This window comes from Musca domestica, unplaced genomic scaffold (genome assembly GCF_030504385.1).
Source record: "Musca domestica strain aabys unplaced genomic scaffold, Musca_domestica.polishedcontigs.V.1.1 9, whole genome shotgun sequence".
Lineage (NCBI taxonomy): Eukaryota > Metazoa > Arthropoda > Insecta > Diptera > Muscidae > Musca > Musca domestica.
Window position 1 is genome coordinate 6,213,531 of NW_026712435.1, and position 21,739 is coordinate 6,235,269.

Consider the following 21,739-nt stretch of genomic DNA (forward strand, 5'->3'; position numbering starts at 1 on the left):
TTCCATGCTCTCGTTACTTTATTATTTCGACACTCGATATGTTTCCGCTATTAACATGCGCAGCTATTTTTTGCTGACGCAACGTCTGCAAAATTAGGCATTGCAAGTGTTCTGATTAATGCGTCGCAAAAGCATAAATAATAAAATATTTTAAGTTTAATTTCCAAATAACAAGATGATGAGTTCAAGTAACATTTTACTTATGTAAGTCATATTCTAATTATAATTTCTATTATTATCATATTAAAAAAGAGATATCTTATTTCGTACTCTGTAAAAATTGTTCCCAAACTTCGTTTTAAAAAAAAAAAAAAAAAAAAAAAAAAAAAAAATTATGCCTAACCCTAACGTCATAAGACCTCCTGTCCTTAACGCTCCTATCCCCAATCCAAATCCAGCGCTACAAATTAATGAGGAGTTAGAAAATAGAATAGCCGCCATTTGTGAGCAACAATGTAGGAATTTAGTTCAGGCACTTATAAATCCTAATAATGACCTTAACCACGGGACAGACCAAAACATTAACGACAGATATAGGAATGACCTAAGTGATCTAGACAAAATACCGGATATCGTCAGAAGTCTTAGAGATTTCTCCGGTAATCCCATGGAATTTAATTCCTGGAAGAAAAGTGTTGACCGTGTTTTACAAATTTACGATTCATGCAAAGGCACTCCTAAGTATTACGGAATTCTAAGCGTTATCCGTAACAAAATAACAGGCAACGCTGACATCGCTTTAGAATCTTACAATACTCCTTTAAATTGGAACTGCATTGTAAAGTGTCTATCAATGCACTATGCAGATAAACGGGATCTAGGAACACTAGAATACCAGATGACTTCTTTGATACAAGGTAGAAATACCATCCAAGTATTTTATCAAGAAGTCTACACTCATTTATCTTTAATACTTAATAAAATAGGATGTATGGATATGAGTCAAGAATCCTTGAAACTTTTAACACAAACGTACAGAGACAAAGCCCTAGATACCTTTGTACGAGGATTAAATGGTGATTTACCAAGACTCCTTGGCATTCGGGAACCCGCGGATCTCCCGCAAGCCTTGCATCTCTGTTTAAAACTAGAGAATCAAAATTATAGAACTGAGTACGCAAACAAGCACCAAAATCAAAGACAACGTCAACCACCACCCCTTCCAATACGCAATGCAAATACTATCCAAAGACAACCCTTTTATCCAGAACTGACATATCAAAATTTTAACCAGTACAATAGACCATTGAATCACCAAACCATCCCAAATTTAATTTTCGACCAAATCCTCAACCGCGTTTTCAATTGCATCAACCTTTTCCACCACAAAGACCAATAGCACCAAAACCTCAAAGGCCTCAACCTATGGAAGTTGACCAATCAATTCATACAAGAAATGTTAACTACCAAAAATCAAGGAATTTACAAGTACGCTGAATCCTATGATCAAGATCAACAAGACGAAATGTCCACTCTAAATTTCACTGATATCCATTTTTTAGGCTAACGCATTCTTCGCTCCCATATTTTGAATGCAAAGCGAAGAATGGCAAAATTTTAAAAATTCTTATAGATACTGGATCTAATAAAAATTATATCCAACCATGTTTTGTTAATAATCCTATCAAAAATGAAAACATCTTTTATGCAAATTCAGTCTCTGGAGATATCAAAATCACACACCACACATTCGCAAACTTATTCAACTTACACAACCACCCAATAAAATTTTATATCCTACCTTCCTTGAAATCCTTTCATGGCATTCTTGGTCATGACAGCTTAAAAGAATTAAATGCAATTATCCATATTAAAGAAAAATATTTGTTAATAAATAATAGAACTAAGATAAAAATTCATCAACACATTTCCCAGTCGGTTAACAAAATGGAATTCAGAACCAATCATATGAACGAAACTCAAAAATCTCTGTTAGATCAAATTATAAAAGAGCATCCTAACCTTTTCACAGATCCTAATAAAAAACTTACATACACTTCTCAAGTTCAAGGAGAAATCCGAACCCTCTCAGATTCACCAATCTATTCTAAGTCGTACCCCTATCCCATGTCATTGAAAAACGAAGTAGAAAAACAGATTAATGAACTATTAACTGATGGAATCATTAGACCCTCTAGATCTCCGTATAATGCACCCGTTTGGATCGTTCCAAAGAAAATGGATGCCTCTGGAGAGAAAAAATATAGAATGGTCATTGACTACAGGAAGCTGAACGCAGTAACTGTGGCCGATAGGTATCCCATTCCAGAAATCAATGAAGTTCTCGCAAATTTGGGTAAAAACAAGTACTTCACAGTTGTTGACTTAAAGAGTGGTTTTCACCAGATACCTTTAAGAGAATGCGACGTAGAAAAAACCGCCTTTTCCATAAATAACGGCAAATTTGAGTTTGTACGACTCCCATTCGGTTTGAAAAATGCTCCATCAATCTTTCAACGTACTCTCGACGATGTCTTGAGAGACTACATTGGAAAAATATGCTATGTCTATATAGACGATATTGTCATCTTTTCAAAAAATGAGAAAGAACATTTCGAAAACCTGAGAAAAATATTCCAAACACTAGAATTGGCAAACTTCAAAATTCAACTAGATAAATGCGAATTTCTCAAAACAGAGGTTGAATTTCTAGGCTTTATTGTAGGAGCTGAAGGAATCAAAGCAAACCAAAATAAAATAGAAGCAATAGCCAATATAGCACCACCTAAAACCCTGAAAGATTTGAGAAGTTTTCTAGGTATGTCAGGTTATTACCGTCGTTTCATAAAGGATTATGCGAAGCTTGCCAAACCCCTGACATCCCTTTTAAGAGGGGAGGAAGCAGGAAAGTAAACATTTATACAGACCATCAACCTTTAACGTATGCTCTCAGCAGTAAAAACACAAACAGCAAAATGAAAAGATGGAAGTCCATCTTAGAAGAATACAACTACGAACTTAAATATCAGCCAGGCCGAACAAATGTCGTTGCAGATTCGCTATCCAGACCACCACAAATAAATTTTATGACAGCAACACAACATAGCGATGAAAGTTCGTCAGATAATATGATCCCCGCAATAGAATGTCCTATTAATGTCTTTAAGAATCAACTTCATATTTTAGTAAGTAACGAAGACAGCTACAAATTCGAAACTCCATTCCCAACCTACCATAGGCACATTATCAAAAAACCCTTTTACACAAAAGACAACTTAATATTAATATTTAAAAAATACCTTAACCCCAGCGTCATTAACGGTTTATTTACAACCGAAACAATAATGGGGGTAATTCAAGAATTCTATCCCGAACATTTTAAAAACTACAAAATAAGATTCACTCAGTCACAAGTAGAAGAAATCGTAAATGAAACAGAGCAAGAAGAAGTTTTGATTAAAGAACATCGAAGAGCTCATAGAAACGCCAACGAAAACAAAAACCAGGTAATACAAAAGTACTACTTCCCTAAAATGATGGAAAAAGCCAAAAGGATAGTAAAAAATTGTCAGACCTGTAAAGAACAAAAGTATGACCGTAAACCTCACAAACCGCAATTTCAAACTACACCAATTCCGAGAAATCCAGGAGAGATTGTTCATATCGATATCTATTCGACTGAAGGAAACCTAGTACTTACAGCATTAGACAAATTCTCCAAATACGCTTTAGCAAAAATTTTAAAATCAAAGGCAGTTGAAGATATTAAAGGACCATTGAAAGAAATAATTTTAGCATTTGGCATCCCCAAGTCCATAGTCTTAGATAATGAGAAATCACTAAATTCCGCAACGATAAACTTCTTACTTAAAGATCAATTCGGCATACAAACCTACACAACACCCCCTTACGCTAGTACCGTCAACGGTCAAGTAGAGAGACTTCACTCTACTCTTTCAGAGATGATGAGATGCCTTAAATCAGACAAAGTTCACAATTCATTTCATGACTTACTCACCAAAACACTATACGAATATAATAGATCAATTCACTCTTCCACTGGTAAAAAAACGATAGACATATTTTTTAATAAAAACTTTAATAATGACCCGGAAAAAGCAATTTTGGAAAAACAGGAAATAATAAATCGCTTGACAGAAAAACAGAAACAAGACCTTGACTACCATAACAAAAATAGACAAGCACCCAAAACTTATTTAACAGGAAAAACCATTTTCGTTAAAGTTAACAAAAGATTAGGTTCAAAATTAACCCCGAAATATAAAAAGGAAACAGTCAAAGAAGACCGAAATACAACTGTATTAACAACGTCAGGAAGAATTGTTTACAAAAGCAATATTAAAAGATGATAACCTACCTTTTCAGATTATTTTTGTCCTATGCGTCGACGGAAATCCAAATCATGGATTACACGTCCTCCTACGTTGTCACCATTGTTAAGGGCACAGCAAAAATTCAGCAAGGAACCTTTACTATTATTCACTCAATAGACTTGGAACAATACCCAAAATCCATATCCCAAACCCACACCTTCATCCAACAAAACATTCCAAATAACCATAACCTATACCCCATCCTCAATCACGAACTCACCCAAATAAACAACATCCTAGAAAATCTAACACCCGTCATAAGAAACAAAAGAGCAATAAATACTTTGGGAACAATTTGGAAGTATGTCGCAGGATCTCCGGATCATGACGACTTTGAAATAATAACTAATAATGTTTACGAATTGAATAAAAACAGTAATAAACAATTTTATGTAAATGAAGCTTTTAATAAAAGAATAAATAACTTAACCGAAATTATTAATAAAATGTCAAATTTTGTAAGAAAAAGTGTTTATTTAGAAAATGAAATAGTTATTAATTTTCAAAATAGAATAAGATTAGTGAAAGAAGAATTAATAAATATTGTCAATGGAATAGAATGGGCGAAAATTGGCATCATAAACCCATTAATACTGAATAAGAAAGAAATCGAAGTAGCTATGAAAAAAATTGAAGAAGAAAATATTCCCTTTGTAAATCCAGAAGAGGCACTTCAATTTGCCAAAGTATCAATTTTGTATAACAGTTATAAAAATAAAATATTTTATATGGTTAAAGTACCATTAACAAAAAAAGAAATGTATGAAAATGTAATCTTAAAACCAGTAAAAAAGGAAAAATATGTAATTAAACTTGAATTCCTAGAAATTTTAAAAAATGAAAAAACAATTTATGCTATCAAAGAAAAATGTGAAACATATAACTATATTACAATTTGCAAAGAAAATCAAATAATTGATATAACAAAAAATACTTGTATCCCTAATATTATTAATAATAAGAAATCTTCCTGTGTAACGAGCAATAATCAGCACATTTCACCAATTGAAGAAATTGAATCTGGCGTGATTTTATTAAATGGTTTTAATGGATCCATTATCATAGATGAAACATATCGATCTTTATCTGGAACTTTTCTCATTAAATTTCATAACAGTACTGTAAAAGTTATCAATAGAACTTTTAGTAATTTAGAGGCTTCTCCTCTCCAAATGATACCTGCATTACTACAACCAACTCCTTTTGAAATTGACCATATCAATTTATTATCACTCGAAGCTCTTAATGAACTTCAAATTAATAATACCGAAACAATCTCAACTATCCAAAAACACCTACAGATTGGAAGTTTTTCAATATCCACTATCCTTTTCCTAGTTTTCATATTAATTGCATGTCTGAGTTTTTACTTCAAAAGCACCGGAAAAATAGTAATTTGGAAACCCCAAATCCCTTTCACTATTGACGAGTCAACTCAAAATCCAATTTGTTTACAAAATATTTCCGATCCACAAAATCTGAGAGAGCTTGTAGCTCCAGTCAAACCTCCTAGATTGCACAATATCCCATTTTTCTGAATGATTGGGGACAATCAAATTAAGAAGGGAGGAGTTAATAACAATAATATTTAAATAATAATTTCATTTCAAATTAATCTGCTATGTCTGCAGTTTTGACTCCAATAGTCAATGAACTCTTCCATGCTCTCGTTACTTTATTATTTCGACACTCGATATGTTTCCGCTATTAACATGCGCAGCTATTTTTTGCTGACGCAACGTCTGCAAAATTAGGCATTGCAAGTGTTCTGATTAATGCGTCGCAAAAGCATAAATAATAAAATATTTTAGTTAAGCAGTAGCAGTAGCCAACAGTAGTTGATTGATAACGGATTATAGAGAACATAGTTCTCTCCGCAATAATAATACTAAAAACAGGACTACAGAGAACATAGTTCTCTCCGTAAAAACATTATAAATAAAAAATAAAACACAGCAAAACAAAATGTGATTTTTTTTTTTAAAAAATAAAATAAACAAAAAATTTATTTACCAAAATAAACAAAAAAGTTTATTAACTTATATATATATATATATATATATCCGAATCTTAACCGATGTCCAATTAATTTGTCAAATTTATTATTGTAACCAAATTCCGCCACACGTTCTGAATTTCATTGGAATCAGTTATATATACCGTATTTGAAGCATAACATATATTAAATCGGTCGAAGTATACATATGAGAGCTATACCGAAACCTTAACCGATTTCAATATAATTTGGCAATTTTATTTTGGTACCAGATTTCGTCCCTCTGTCCGAATTTCTTTGGAATCGGACGTACACATCGCGTTGGGTGCATCAAATATGTAAAATCGGCCGAAAATATATATGGGAGCTATATCCAAATCTGAACCGATTTCAATATAATTTCACAAATTTATTTGTGAATCAAATTTAAGCACTGACGCCGAATTTCATTGCACTCGGATTTACGTATCGTGTTTTGTGCATCAAATACATGAAATCGGCCGAAAAGATATGTGGGATCTATATCCAAATCTAAAGCGATTTCAATGAAATTTGACTAATTTACTTTTGTACCAAATTTAGTCACTCATACCGAATTTCATTGAAATCGAACATGCGTATCGTGTTTGGTGTATCAAATACAGTGGGGAGCAAAAGTGATTCCATGTTTAGGATAAGCATGTTCATCAGCTCATAGAACGTAAGCCAATGAACCAAATGAAACAAACTTGTTTTCTCTCGATTACTTATTCAATTTGTAAGAAAAAACCTAAATACTACAGTAATACAAGACGAAATGTAAGAGATAGAAAAAAAAATCAAAAAACAAAAGGCATGTACTCAGTTTTGCACCTTCCGTTATTCGCACTTGTTTTTGCTCTCCCTGTTTTCTTATCAACAAAATACTTCCAGATTTACCGTTTTATGCCTTTTTCATTCATTATTCGTTGTCATAATTCAGAAAGTCGCACATTTCTTATAGTTCGAAGTAGATTTCATGAATTAAGAAATTATTCTTCAACCTATATCTTTAAAATGAAGAAGCTATCGCCAGATACCGAAAATAGTATTGTTTCCATGACTAAAAGTGGTTGTTCGACACGCACAATTGCTGAGAAGCTGAAAATTAGTCAGTCAGTGGTGGTCAAGGTGAAAAAAAGACAAAATGTTTGTTCCGAAAGCGTGTTGAACTCTGATGCTCGACTTATGATGTCCAACATGAAGAAGGATAAGCTTTTAACACCAAAAGAGGCTTCTAAGGAGTTAAATAAAACCGTAAGTCGATGGACAGCTAGAAGAGCACTGGGTAGAATTGGATATGTTGCCTCTGTTAAAAAAAATAAACCAGCTCTATCCGAGAAAAATGTTGGAGCTCGGTTACAATTTGCAAACACGCACAAGAACTGGACTATAGAAGACTGGAAACGTGTTATCTGGTCGGACGAATCCAAATTTAACCGATCCCAGTCGGATGGCAAGCAGTATTATTGGCATAGACCCGGTGACAAGCTTCAGAGACATCATGTTTAGCAAACCGTAAAGCATGGAGGAGGAAATATAATGGCTTGGGGGTGCTTCACATGGTGGCACGTTGGGCCGTTGCACAAAATTGATGTGATAATGCGAAAAGAGGACTATTTAATCATTTTAAAAACCCGTCTTCACAATTTTCTCGATAAGATTGCCTATCCTGAAGGAGAAATCACTTTCCAACAGGATGGGGATCCAAAGCATACAGCGAAAATTGTCAAAGAATGGTTAGCAAAACAAAATTTTAAGGTCACGGAGTGGCCAGCTCAAAGTCCCGACCTCAATCCAATTGAAAACTTATGGTCAATTGTGAAGCGACGGCTCGGGCAGTATCAACCGGCCCCATGAAACCTTGACGATCTCTGGAGACGCGTGGAGATTGAATGGAACCAAATTCCGAAAGTAATTATACAAAACCTAGTTGAGAGTATGCCAAAGCGCATAAACAATGTAATAGAGAATAAGGGTCTTTGGACCAAATATTAATTTGGTATTTCTTTATAATTTTTCATAAAAGGTGCAAAACTGAGTACATGCCTTCTGTTTTTGTTTTTTAGTTCTATCTCTTACATTTCTTGTTGCATTATTGTAGTATTTAAGTATATTTGTTACTAATAAAATAAGTATTTCGTGAAAAAAGTTTGTTTCATTTGGTTCATTGGTTTACATTTTATGAGCGGTCAAACATACATATGCTGAACATGGAATCACTTTTGCTCCCCACTGTATATGAAATCGTCCGAAAATATATACTTGGAAATTTTCAGGAAAACTGGTTAGCGGTTTTCTAGTCCATAAATTACAAACAAACAAACAAACATAAAAACATTTTCCTCTTTTATAGATATAGATAGATTATCCAAAAACAATTACTTTTCCTTGTTAACTTAATATACACTCTTTTTTCTTTATTTATTCAAACGCGGGTTTTGTTTACAATTTCTTTCAAATCATATTATCTTAATTTCTCTTTTCTGCTTGCCTTACATATTTCATTTTATCTGCCTAATCAATTTTTTTAAATTGCCAACAATTAGAATAAGAGGAAGTATAATATCAACCAGAAGTAACTTATAATCAAAACAAATTCAAGGAGGAAATAAGAATCAAAGTATTTTTGCACTAAAGGAATTCAAAATACAGAAAACAAAAATCTCGCATACGATAAATTTGGATGTATTGCAACATTAAAAGTAAAATTGTAATTATTATTATGTATTATATCCATTAGATTTAAGAACATTTATCAATATGAATTGCTAATTTTAATTATATATGAATTACCTAAATGCCTAAATTTTATACCCTACACCACAAGGTGGTCAGCTGGGTTGGGCATATTGCACTAAATTTTTAGTGCACTAAGAATTAAATAATTAGTGGCAGAAGCCAAAAAAGCACTATGTATATAAGTATTATACCAGATATAATGAATTTTATTGAAGTGAGTAGGGAACAACAATCCAGAATATATAGTACATATTCATAAAATTTGATTACTTTACTAAATAGCACTAATTTAGTGCTATTTTTTATGAAATACCACTAATTTAGTGTAAGTTTTTTTTTTAATACCACTAAATTTAGTGGTAGTGCTACTGAAATTTCACTACCACTAAAATTTAGTGGTAGTGCAATTTTTTTTAAAAATCACTAAAGGGTTAGTGGTAGTGCAATTTATTTTTCACTACCACTAACCCTTTAGTGGTAGTGTAATAAAAAATTGCACTACCACCAAATGAACAGTAATAGTGAAATTATTAGTGCACTAAAAATACAGTGCATTATGCCCATCTCTGGTGGTCAGGGTATTATGTCTTTGTGCATTTGTTTGTAACAGGCAAAAGGAAAAGAGATAGACCCATAGTTCCTTTTGATGATCTGCATTAAAGGCCTGTATTTAAAAATTATAAAAAAATATTGCACTACTTTAATGCGTAAATAACCAAAACCATTAGAAAAGCAGTAACATGACGTACATACACGAAGAGTTTGTCCTTCGGATTTATTTATTTCATAGCAAATACCAAGCGTGCAGTAAACTGCAATCTTTTGAAGTTGAATGGCATTTTATTGCAACTAGTGAATTCGAGATAGCAACATACTTCGCCGTTATAAGCGTGTTTCAAATCAATTGTTGTGTTGGTTTTTAGTGGTTTTTAGTGTTACACCAAATTCCGCCACACCTTTCATATTTCATTGAAATTGGTGCTTCAAATATGTGAAATAGGCCGAGAATATATATATATATATGGGAGCTATATCTAAATCTTAACTAATTTCCAATTAATTTGTCACATTTATTATTGTAACCAAATTCCGCCACACATTCTGAATTTCATTGGTATCATGTTTGGTGCATAACATGTATGAAATCGGCCAAAATATATATGTTAGCTATACCCAAACCTCAACTGATTTCAATATAATTTGGCAATTTTTTCTGGTACCAGATTTTGTCTCTCTCGCTTTGGGTGCATCAAATATGTGAAATCGGATGAGTATATATATATATATATATATATATATATATGGAAGCTATAATCAAATCTGAGCGTATTTGAATATAATTTGTCAAATTTATTTTTGTACCAAATTTAGCCACTCATGCCGAATTTCATTGGAATCGGAAATGCGTATCGTGCTTTGTGCATCAAATATGTGAAATCGGCGGAAAATATATATGGGAGCCATATCCAAATCTGAACCGATTTTGATATAATTTGACTAATTTATTTTCTAATCAAAATCCCGTTACATATTCCAAATTTCTTTGGAATCGAACATACATATCGTGTATGGTGCATAAAATACATGAAATCGGTCGAAAATATATATGAGAGCTATATCCAAATCTGAACCGATTTTTATATAATTTGACAAATGTATATTTGTTTTAATTTCCGCTACACATTCCAAATTTCATTGAAATTAGAGATACATAGCGTGTTTGGTGCATCAAATACATGAAATCGGTCGAAAATATATATGGGAGCTATATCCAAATCTGAACCGATTTCAATTTAATTTGACAAATTCATTTTGGCTCCCAATTCCGTTACTTATTTTAAATTTCATTACAATTGGAAATACATATCGTGTTTGGTCCACCAAATACATTAAATCGGCCGAAAATGTATATGGGAGCTATATCCAAATCTGAACCGATTTCAATATAATTTGGGAAATCTATTTTTTAGATAAAATCTATCACACGTTTCAAATTTCATTGAAACTGGGGATACATAGCGTGTTTGGTGCATCAAATGCTTTAATCGGCCGAAAATATATATGGGAGCTATATCCAAATCTGAACCGATTTCAATATAATTTGACAAATTTATTTTCAGATCAAATCCCGTCACATATTCCAAATTTCATTGGAGTCGAACATTCATATTGTGTATGAGGCATCAAATGAACGAAATCGGTCGAAAATATATATGGGAGCTATATCCAAATCTCAACCGATTACAATATAATTTGACAAACTTATTTTTGTTCCAAATTCCGTTACGTATTCCAAATTTGGAGACTGTATCTTCCCCCAATCAATAGATATGTGCATATAAAATCTAAATTTTTGGGAGGTACCTCCGATTCTGATGCTATATCTCCGGTTCCAAGTGGAAATTCAAAAATGTATATAGCCTATGTTATTTTCAGGCGATGCAGTATATATGGAAATTTTCAGGAAAATCTATTCAGCGGTTTTCGAGTCCATAAATTACAAACAAACAAACATACAAACTTTTTCCTCTTTTATAGATATAGATGCCTTTTTGACACACTGACTTTGTCTATTCAATCATGTGCTATGTATTTGATAGATAATGACAACCAACAACATCCCCCATTTTGATTCATGTATGCCATTGTCTAAGGTTTGATCGTGACATGGCTGACTCGAATATTTGCATGGTGTTCTCCATAAATTCAGGGTGTCGACGATGACATCGAACCATGTCATCGTCAAATTGTGTATTATTTGTGTACGTGTGCTTAAATTGAGAGAGTATGTGTGTGTTACTTTCGACGATGAGGATGTGTTTTTGTGTGTGCTGTAAATTTAAAGTAACAAACACGGCATACATATAAAAGTGAGTACGAAATCAATAATTAAAAATATTCTTTATGACGTAGTTGAGGGCAGAGATATTAAGAAAATTTATCAGTTTTTTTTTTTTAATAAGGATTGACATTGTTTCGTCAATAACCGAAATGTGAACAATTTGTGTGGACCAATTAGAAGTACCTGAAATAAGTTATTATTCGCCAAGAAATACTTTATTACGAAAAATAATTTTTTTCACATATCGGAAAAAAAGGTAACGATTGCGCATTTGCCTTCATTACGTGTGTGTATTTTTCGTTGGCAATTGTTTCATTATTGTTGTAATTTTGTGGTAGAACATTTTTGTATGACATTCCCTTTTATTGGTCATTACATGTTATGACGATGGGTTTGAATTTGGCCGACATGACGAGAAATCGAGCATTTTGTTGGATGTCACGTACTGTTATGCGTTTGATCAAACAGGACACAACATGACGAGTGTTTTCTCTCCATGGCATATGTCACACTTGCAGCCCTTTAATCTGCATAGAATCACATTCTGAGTCGATTTATGCATGTCCGTCCGTCCGTCTGTCTGTCCATGTATTTTTGTAAACAAAGTACAGTTCGCATTTATTGCCCTATCCATATGAAATTTTGCACAAATCATTTGTTTGGACCAAGGACGAACCCTATTGAAATTGGAGATAATCGGTCAAAATTTAGATATAGCTAACATATATATCTTCGCCCGATTTGCCTTTTATTGTGTACCAAACGTGTAATATCAGCCCGAAAAGTATAGAATTTTGTACATACAACCAAATTAGGCCTGAAAATAAGTATGCCAAGTTTGATCGAAATCGGTTCAGATATAGCTATAGCTCCCATATATATTGTTCATTCGATTTGTTATTTTTGTCCTCCGCAGCCGTAATATGCACTCTGTAACAACAATATTTGCGGAAATACATCAAATACAGCTCAGAAATATATTTGCTAAATTTTATCGAGATCGGTTCATATTTGGATATAGCTCTCATATATAACTTCGTCCAATTTACCTTGGATTGCGCACCAAACGTCTAATATTTGCCAAAATTGGATGAAATTGGGACTTACGATCGAATTGAGTCTAGAAGCTAGTGTGTCAAATTTGGTGAAGATCGGTTCAGATATAGCTATAGCTCCCATATATGTTGTTCATCCGATTTGTTGTATTTGTTACCTACAGCCGTAATATGCACTCCGTAACAACGATATTCAGGGAAATATATCAAATACAGCTCAGAAATATCTTTGCAAAATTATATCAAGATCGTTTCAGATTTGGATATAGCCCCCATATATGTCATTATCTGTTTTCAAATTAATTTTCCACCAAATGGGCAATACAAGTCCGAATTTAAAATATACAAATGCTTCGGCATATTTAGTCCTTTGAACTTTAAATATATTTAAATTATACTTTCTATACTGGTTATAGTTCAAGTATGGGATAACCTTAACTAAGATAGAGTGAAGGATTACAAAGGATGGGAAGGGGTAAAACACTCAGATGGCATACTATCTCATCATCAAAGGTAGGTATTTGGTATGGATAAATTTAAAAAAAATTTAAAATAATTGTTTGGTGATCGTATAGGCATGATGATTCTTATACTAAGTTGTTGTGTTCCGTCAGCTTTAGACCAAAGAACCTCGCCATTCCGACAAGAACTAGTCGATGAAAACCCAGCATGGCACTCATGTCTAAAAGTAGATGGCTGACCAGAAATCGGCACGTAACATGCGTTTGATCATACACGGCAAAGTATGACGAGCATTTTCCCTCAATGGCATAAATAGTGAAACATGTGGCATTTGTGGCCCATTAATAAAGACTGCAAATTCTGGTTTTAACTCAGCCAATAAATACTTACCATCGTACAATACTAAAGTAACAAAACAGTTTTCTTTTAATCATACTTTAATTGGTAGAGTTGTTGAAATAAATAGTTGATATTACACATTAAATTAATTGCACTAAAACTCGTAAACAAAATGAATGAATTTATAAATTAGAAATTGACTCTCAAATAAAAAGGGTTTGCGTTTGGATGGAAATGTCTTGATGGCCTGTACCTATAGAGAATTATACAAATAGTGGATTATTTCAAGTTATTAATTGATATGTGCTTATGCATTTAATTTACGCAACATGTAAGTAAATAACGTTTGAACCATACTTGAACCATACAAATAATTCGGAATTGATTCTATTTAATTGGATAACAATTTTTTCTAAAGCAGATAGTTAGTCTTTATTAGCGGGAAAAAGTTTTTGTAGAGCACAGTTCTCGCCGACTTCTTTTCCAGTGCATGAGAAATTTTCTGTTGCGCTAGTTGGTGAGGTCATTCTCGTTTTTACCTGGTTGGGGGAAAAGGCTGTCACCGCGAAGGTATGTGTAAGGGAGCGTTTGACATCAGGTGGGTTTGTGTGAAGGGTTTTAAAAGCACTGTGCTCACCTCCCATTGATAATGGAACTGATGCTGTGGGTGATACACGAAGAATCGTTGCTGGCCCTCGCTTCAGGCAGGGATTCTGGAATGTGTCGGATGTTTCTGCGGATGAAGGTCTGCTGTGTGCGCTGTTTGTACGGATGGTAGTGATGTTTGGTGTGGCCATGGTTTGAAGTGGTGGGCTCTGGTGTTTGGGGATGGTGTCGCTGAGCAGTGTCGACAGCGGTTGTTGTTGGAACGCTGGGTACAATGATGTCAGTTGGTTGTGGACATTGAGACATACTGTATTCGAGGAATTGTCGCTGGCACTTGCTATCGCGCCCGGCGGCAGTAACAATGGCATTTTGTGGGGAAATTGGGTGTCTGTGGGAATGGTTGCTGGAGATGACTGAAGCTGCGGCTGGCTGATGAAAGTCCCCTGCGGCGATGCCGAGTCCCGTTTTCGCAGAAGATTCACTCGCTGATGTCGTCGCCATTTGGCTCGTCTGTTGGAAAACCAAACCTAATTGATCAATATGAAGAAACCATTTGTTAGTCTATAAAAGTGTCAATGTGACATTTATGGTGGTTATTGTATGTAAATATGAGTTGTATGCATTGTGTGTGTCGGTTTTTTACATGTAGTGTAATTTTGTGAGATTCTTGTTAATTAATAAGAAAAAATACACTATTTTATGAGCACCGAGGCAAAAATAAATGTTTGTGTACCTGTACTCTGGCCTCACTCAGTCCAGTTCGGCTGGCCAGTTTTTCTCGAGTGCTTACACATGGGTAGTGTGACTTTTCAAATTCTTTTTCTAGCTCCTCCAATTGATCCTGACTAAACGTGGTTCTATTTCGACGAAATTTCGGCTGATCGCTATCATCAGTGTCGGTATCCTCTCCCTCAATATCTAAGAGACGAAATATAAATAATAATTGTAATCAAACTCTAAAGGAAGTTTCTAGCTGCAATGACATTACATTTACAATAAATGGATGAGAGCATGGTACAATGAAGACAAGGTAGGCTAATTTTGAACAAATATCAACTATGGAGGTCTACCTGTTTGGCTTGTAATATCAGAATTACTATCAAAGCAAAGAAACCAAAAAGCTTGTTGCATTGATTTTAAATAAATAATTGAAAACCGCGAAAACTGAATGACAGTCAAAATGTCTCTTTAAAATCATGTTCTATATAACTCTAAAGGTTTATTTCGCTTCAAAAACTGTGGATTTTGTCGATGCATACGTTGCAATAAGCATTTTGAAAACACCGGAATTTGAATATGTTCTGAAAAAATTGTTATTATTAAAAATAATACACATATAAACAAATAAAGTTGACATATTAAGCCAAGAAAATATAAAAATTAAAATCATATGGTATCATAGCCCTACCTTCATTTTTTGTACCATGGATGAGAGGTAGGATTGATGGTTGTAAAATAAGCCAAGTATAAATGAACCAGTGTAACCAGGTGGTATTGTGTACACATTAATCTATATTAATGTTTTGGTTGAGACTTGGAAGATTTTTCTACTGAGGACCCAAATTAAAGTTACAGTTGATTAGAAAATAAATATTTTAGGTACTCCATTTACCTTAAATTAGATTGAGTAAAAACATGTATTCAACTCGAAACAACCAAAAGCCTCCAATCCCAAGAAATTTTGTAGGAGACAAGTAGAATACCCTTAAGTTAAACCGGTCGAACGAAAACACTTACCCATTTTATTTATGAAAACAAAGTTGAACGAGTTTCATTCTAAATTGCAAACAAAACGTGAACCTATGCATACCCTTTTCTCGTACAACCTGTGCAAATAACAATTAAAATTGAAGAATATGACAAAAAATTGAAAGAAAACAAAAATACATTTTTTGTACCCTTCACCTTGAAAAGGAGGGTATATTAACTTTGTCACTCCGTTTGTAACATCCCTAAATGTTCGTTTCCCACGGATTTGTTTAAAAAATGGAATTTATGGTTCGTAATGGGTTCTAGCTCCGGTGGCAGAACATTGTATGTATAGGTCCACGTTTTCGTAAAGCTTCCCGGTATTTTGATGATTTTTGCAACATTTTTCCTAGATTCTAGATTATAATATCTAGATAATACTATTCACTTTTACCAACGAAATTGTCTCAAATTTGATATTTAAGACTCGCAATAGATAACAATCGTTGTAGCATAAAATTGCGTTTTAGTAAGCCTGCTTTATGGTTTTTTGAAAGTTCAACTGCATTATCCAAATGGTCTTACTGGTATTTGTTGTTTAAAGTGGAACGGGTTGGAATTCAGATTTATTTAGAACATAAAACTTGCGAATAGTTTCAAGCTTAAATTAAATACCTATCATTCTGTTGGCTTCTGGAGATCCTAGTGTGTCATTTCCGCTGGACGCTGGGGACATTCGTGTAAAACACTCATTGAAATGGTTATTTTCCGTCTCGGTGTTGCTGGATTCTATGGGTTTCTCTAATATAGTGGTGGTGTCATTAACAGTGGCAGATTGCCACAACTGAGGAGATGCAGGCAATGCTGTTGGCCACGTTGGGAAGCTCGCGTATGGATGTTGGGGATTGATGTAGCCATAACTTGCAGCTCGAGCAAATTCTGCAGCAGCACGCTCGGCAGCTCTGTTTCTTAAGATCCTATTAATGGAAGAAACTGACGGTGCAGTGGCATTTGTACAAACACCTAAAATAAAAACCAGAAACCAGTCATTAAATAGAATTCAATTTTATTGAGTTTTAATCGGAAATGCTTATATAACGTTTTTGGTTAAACGATTTCGGGTTTTCATTGATTTGAGTCTTTTCATGTCCATAAGCAGTTTGTAATCACTCGCCGTGATCTCGACTTTAGATTTCGCAAAATATTAGGTTTCAAACAGCTCATGACAGAGGCATGTTAATATTAAAACCAGTAAAGAAAGTCTTAAGTCTTCACTTTGCTAATTTAGTAGAGCTCCGCATAAAAATTAAAAGTTTTTATGGGAGAATTCAATCATACACGCTATGGTTATAATTATAATTTAAAGTTCAAAGGACTAAATATGTATCTTTTAAACTCGGACTTGTATTGCCCATTTGGTACACAATTAATTTGAAATCGGATAAAGATATATATGGGAGCTATATCCAAATCGGAACCGATCTCCATAAAATTTCGCAAAGATATTTCTGAGCTGTATTTGATATATTTCCCTGAATATCGTTGTTACGGAGTGCATATTACGGCTGTGGGTAACAAATATAACAAATCGGATGAACAGTATATATGGGAGCTATAGCTATATCTGAACCGATCTTCACCTTCATACTACCTTCTAGACTCAATTCGGTCGTATGTGCCGAATTCCATCCTATTTGGATAAATATTAGACGTTTGGTGCACAATATAAGGTAAATCGGACGAAGTTATATATAGGAGATATATACAAATCTGAACCGATCTCTATAAAATTTGGCACATGTATTTCTGGGCTGTATTTGATATATTTCCCCAAATATTGTTGTAACAGAGTGCATATTACGGCTGCGAAGGACAAAAATAACAAATCGGATGAACAATATATGTGGGAGCGATAGCTATATCTGAACCGATTTGATCAAATTTGGCATACATATTTTCAGGCTTAACTTGGTTGTATGTGCAAAATTCCATACTATTCGGGCTGATATTACACGTTTGGTGCACAATAAAAGGCAAATCGGACGAAGATATATATGGGAGCTATATCTAAATTTTGACCGATTATCTCCAATTTCAATAGGGTTCACCCTTGGGCCAAACAAATGATTTGTGCAAAATTTGATCTGGATAGGGCAATAATTGCGAACTGTAATTTGTTTACAAAAATACATGGACAGACGGACGGACGGACAGACGGACGGACAGACGGACAGACGGACAGACGGACGGACAGACGGACGGACGGACGGACGGACGGACGGACGGACATGTATAAATCGACTCAGGATGTGATTCTATGCAGATCATCAAAATGAACTATGGGTCTATCTCGTTTCCTTTTGCCTGTTACAAACAAATGCACAAAGACATAATATTCTGACCACCTTGTGGTGTAGGGTATAAAGAATGACAGATAAAAGTCTGAACAATTCAAAAATTTGGTTTCGAAATGCTATTCCATAGATCTTCCAAATTAATTGCATATTGCTATTAATTGGAAGATCTATCTAACCGATATTAGCCAAAATTGCCAGACATAATTCTGGATTGAGCTTGGACGTGCGTGTTAAAATTCATTCAATTCGGAAAAATCTGATGACACTATATATGGAAGCTATATCCAATGCTACATGTACTGAGTTTACAAAAATACATGGAAAGTCGAAAGAAAATTCATGAATCGACTCAGAAACAAATGCACAGAGACATAATACCCTGTACCACAGTGTGGCCAATTCCAACTTACGGTTTGTTTCAATTATTGATTTGAAAAATAATTAGCTTTATACTTCGCTGAACGAATGTGGTTATATATACGCTTGGACAATGATGGTAATTATGCAGAATGTGTGCGAAAATTGCGTACGAAGGAAGAGATATACAAGCAAAATTTTTGCATTTGAGGCACATACGTTTAACGATAACGTTCGATACTGCCGAATCTAAGTCGATGCTTTGAAGTTGGACTTTTATTTAAGGGTTGCCGTCAAAGATGAGTGTTATATAATGTGGTAAGAAGTTGGGCCAGAGTTTAAAATGCTAACGCTAATTTAACGGAAAACTTTCAGATTCGCATGCTAAATTCTCCAAAAAAATCTGGCCTATCATGGAGCTACGCCAACAAGTAGCAACACATCATAAGAAATGTAGCTGAGAGATACCATTAGCTAACACAATCTAAATATATAAAAATCAATTGTTGTTCGTTGGTAATGGAATCAGTTGAGAACGGCTTAACAGATTTGCATAGTTTTTTTTTCAAACGTTCGTCATACCCCGAGTTAGGGTTTTAAAGAAAAAAATATTGACCACGTCTGCTTTTACGCCCACTATTTCGATTTATCTAAAATCCTTATATTTACCAAATAATGAAGATATCGGTTTTAAAATTATTACACTACATACTGTAGACATTTCCTCCAATCCTAAGTATTTATTTGTGGGGCTGAGGAACTGACCACGCCTACTTTTTAATCTATATATAAACCAACTGTTGTTCGTTGGTAATTGAATCAGTTGAGACCGGCTGGAACTATTTGGATTTTTTTAATGTTCGTCATACCCCGATTTAGGTTTTTATGCAAAGAAAAAGTGACCACGCCCAATTTTGCGCCCATTTTTTCGATTTATCTAAAATCCTAATATTTGCCAAAATCATAAAGAAATCTGTTCCACAGTTAGTATACGACGTAATCTTGACTCTCACCCCCCAACCCCAACCCTAGGTATCTGTTTGGGGTCAGAGGAACTGGCCACAACTACTTCTTTAAATTTATATGTAAAAAATTTAAAAAAGTATGGTAGCACATCAGTTGAGAACGGCTGGGCCGATTTGACTCAAATTTTCTTTTGGTTATTTGTAATGACAGTAAAAACGTTGTCAAGAAAGAACATTTTGAGAAAAATCACGGAACTGAAAAAATTTACTGTTCTATTATGATATGGAATTTTGAGTAGAATTGTTTCAGGATTCCTTTTGGAATTGAAAATTCTTATTAAAAAAACGAAAAAATCGAGAAAGTTTGCATATTTTCTATACATGCTGTTATACGGTTGTCATAAGCAAATTTTCAATGTAGATTAGATATGGAAATAATCCATCCAATGAGAACTCAAAATGCAAAACTCATTGGGACTTCAATTAGTGAAACACCGAATATGAAAAGGCACTATAATATGCAGACTATACAAAATAGTGGAGTGAATTGAAAATATAGTAAGAAAAGGATTCATATACTCGGAAAATTCTTCCGAACCCTTAAAAGTAACCTTAAATCATAGGTAAAGTTATACGAGCACTATGCGCTATCGTCAGTAATTACACTGCGCCGCAGACAATCTTGGTTTGGAAATTTTTCGGTTGGTAAATAAAAATCCCAAAAGAACCCGGATCTAACTTTTTTAGAATTCATTTTATATAGCTTAACCATACACAAAGTAAATATTTTGTGCTATACTCCCCAAAAGTTTCGATAAAGTTTTTAATTTGATATAGTCCCAGGGGTTACATGAGGAATCATTTGTACAATATATGTATCAGGTTGGTCTACATTGTGATATGGCCCCCTTCAAATGATATAACCCCTTTCAAATCCTCAAATGTTGGTAATTTGAGATTTTAGAATAAAAAACAAATTCTTTCAAATAATTATAAGTATAGGACCATGCTTCATTAAAACTCTTATGTGAAGGTATCCGGTGATTTTAGCTATTACCGGGATCTTGGTCACATTTTTCAATTGATTTTGCCCTCATTTGCATCTAGCTTCTGGTAGAAGACCTTTTCGCGGAAAATTTTCAATGTCAATGTTTCGGAGTAGGGCTCATATAAAAGTACCTCCTGGTTTTACCTATTTCGAGGGTTTTGATTATATTTTCGAATCGATTTGACTTGAAATGTGTGTTTGGGCTACTTTGGGTGTAGAGAACCATCTTACATGGTCATATTATAAACAGTTAATGTATAATTTTAAATATATATCTATATTATTTAGGTTTTAAACTCTCAAACTAAAATCTCTTACGGAAAATCAGTTTTTTTGAAAGACGTATTTATTTCTATTTAATCGAGCCATCGTTTAAGAATTGTGCCATATATATATGTATATATGTATTCGAAAATAAAAAGTCAAAATGAAAAAAAAATCATGCAAAATAAAACATTACTAATGTATATTTCAAAGTTAAAATGAAACTTTAAAAGTCCACATTTTTCTGCCAAGAGACAATCCGGAATTTGCCTGAATATATATATATATATATACATATATATATATATATATATATATATATATATATATATATATATATATATATATATATATATACATTTAAAGTCTCATTTTAACTTTGAAATATACATTAGTAATGTTTTATTTTGCATGATTTTTTTTCATTTTGACTTATTATTTTCGAATGTACATTTGTAGTGTTTTTTTTTTTTTTTTTTTTTTTTTTGAATTTAATATGATGCTCAGTTTTTTTGGGGAGTATAAAGCGACAACGGACAAAACTATTATTTATAGATTTTATGTATTTATTGGGTAAGGGATTAGCTATGAACAAGAAAAATCAATATTTTAACGTGTACCATCGGTTACTGAGTAGATGATTTCGAAATAATTTAACATGGTCA

At 33.6% G+C, this 21,739-nt stretch overlaps 1 protein-coding gene across 9 annotated transcripts in view; it reads right to left on the reverse strand.

Moving 5' to 3' along the window:
- Positions 1-13,868: 13,868 nt before the first annotated feature.
- LOC101888096 (paired box protein Pax-6) overlaps positions 13,869-21,739 on the reverse strand; it is a 217,730-nt gene continuing 209,859 nt past the window's right edge. For 7 of the 9 annotated variants that reach the window (XM_059131815.1, XM_059131811.1, XM_059131817.1 and 4 more), the window contains 3 exons: positions 16,759-17,106; positions 15,128-15,312; positions 13,869-14,921 (listed from right to left, as the gene is read on the reverse strand). In XM_059131815.1, coding sequence (XP_058987798.1) covers positions 14,214-14,921; positions 15,128-15,312; positions 16,759-17,106 — 1,241 coding nt within the window. In that variant the 3' untranslated portion in view covers positions 13,869-14,213. The remainder of the gene's footprint in view (positions 14,922-15,127; positions 15,313-16,758; positions 17,107-21,739) is intronic. The other 2 variants (XM_059131816.1, XM_059131819.1) reach the window with 2 other exon arrangements.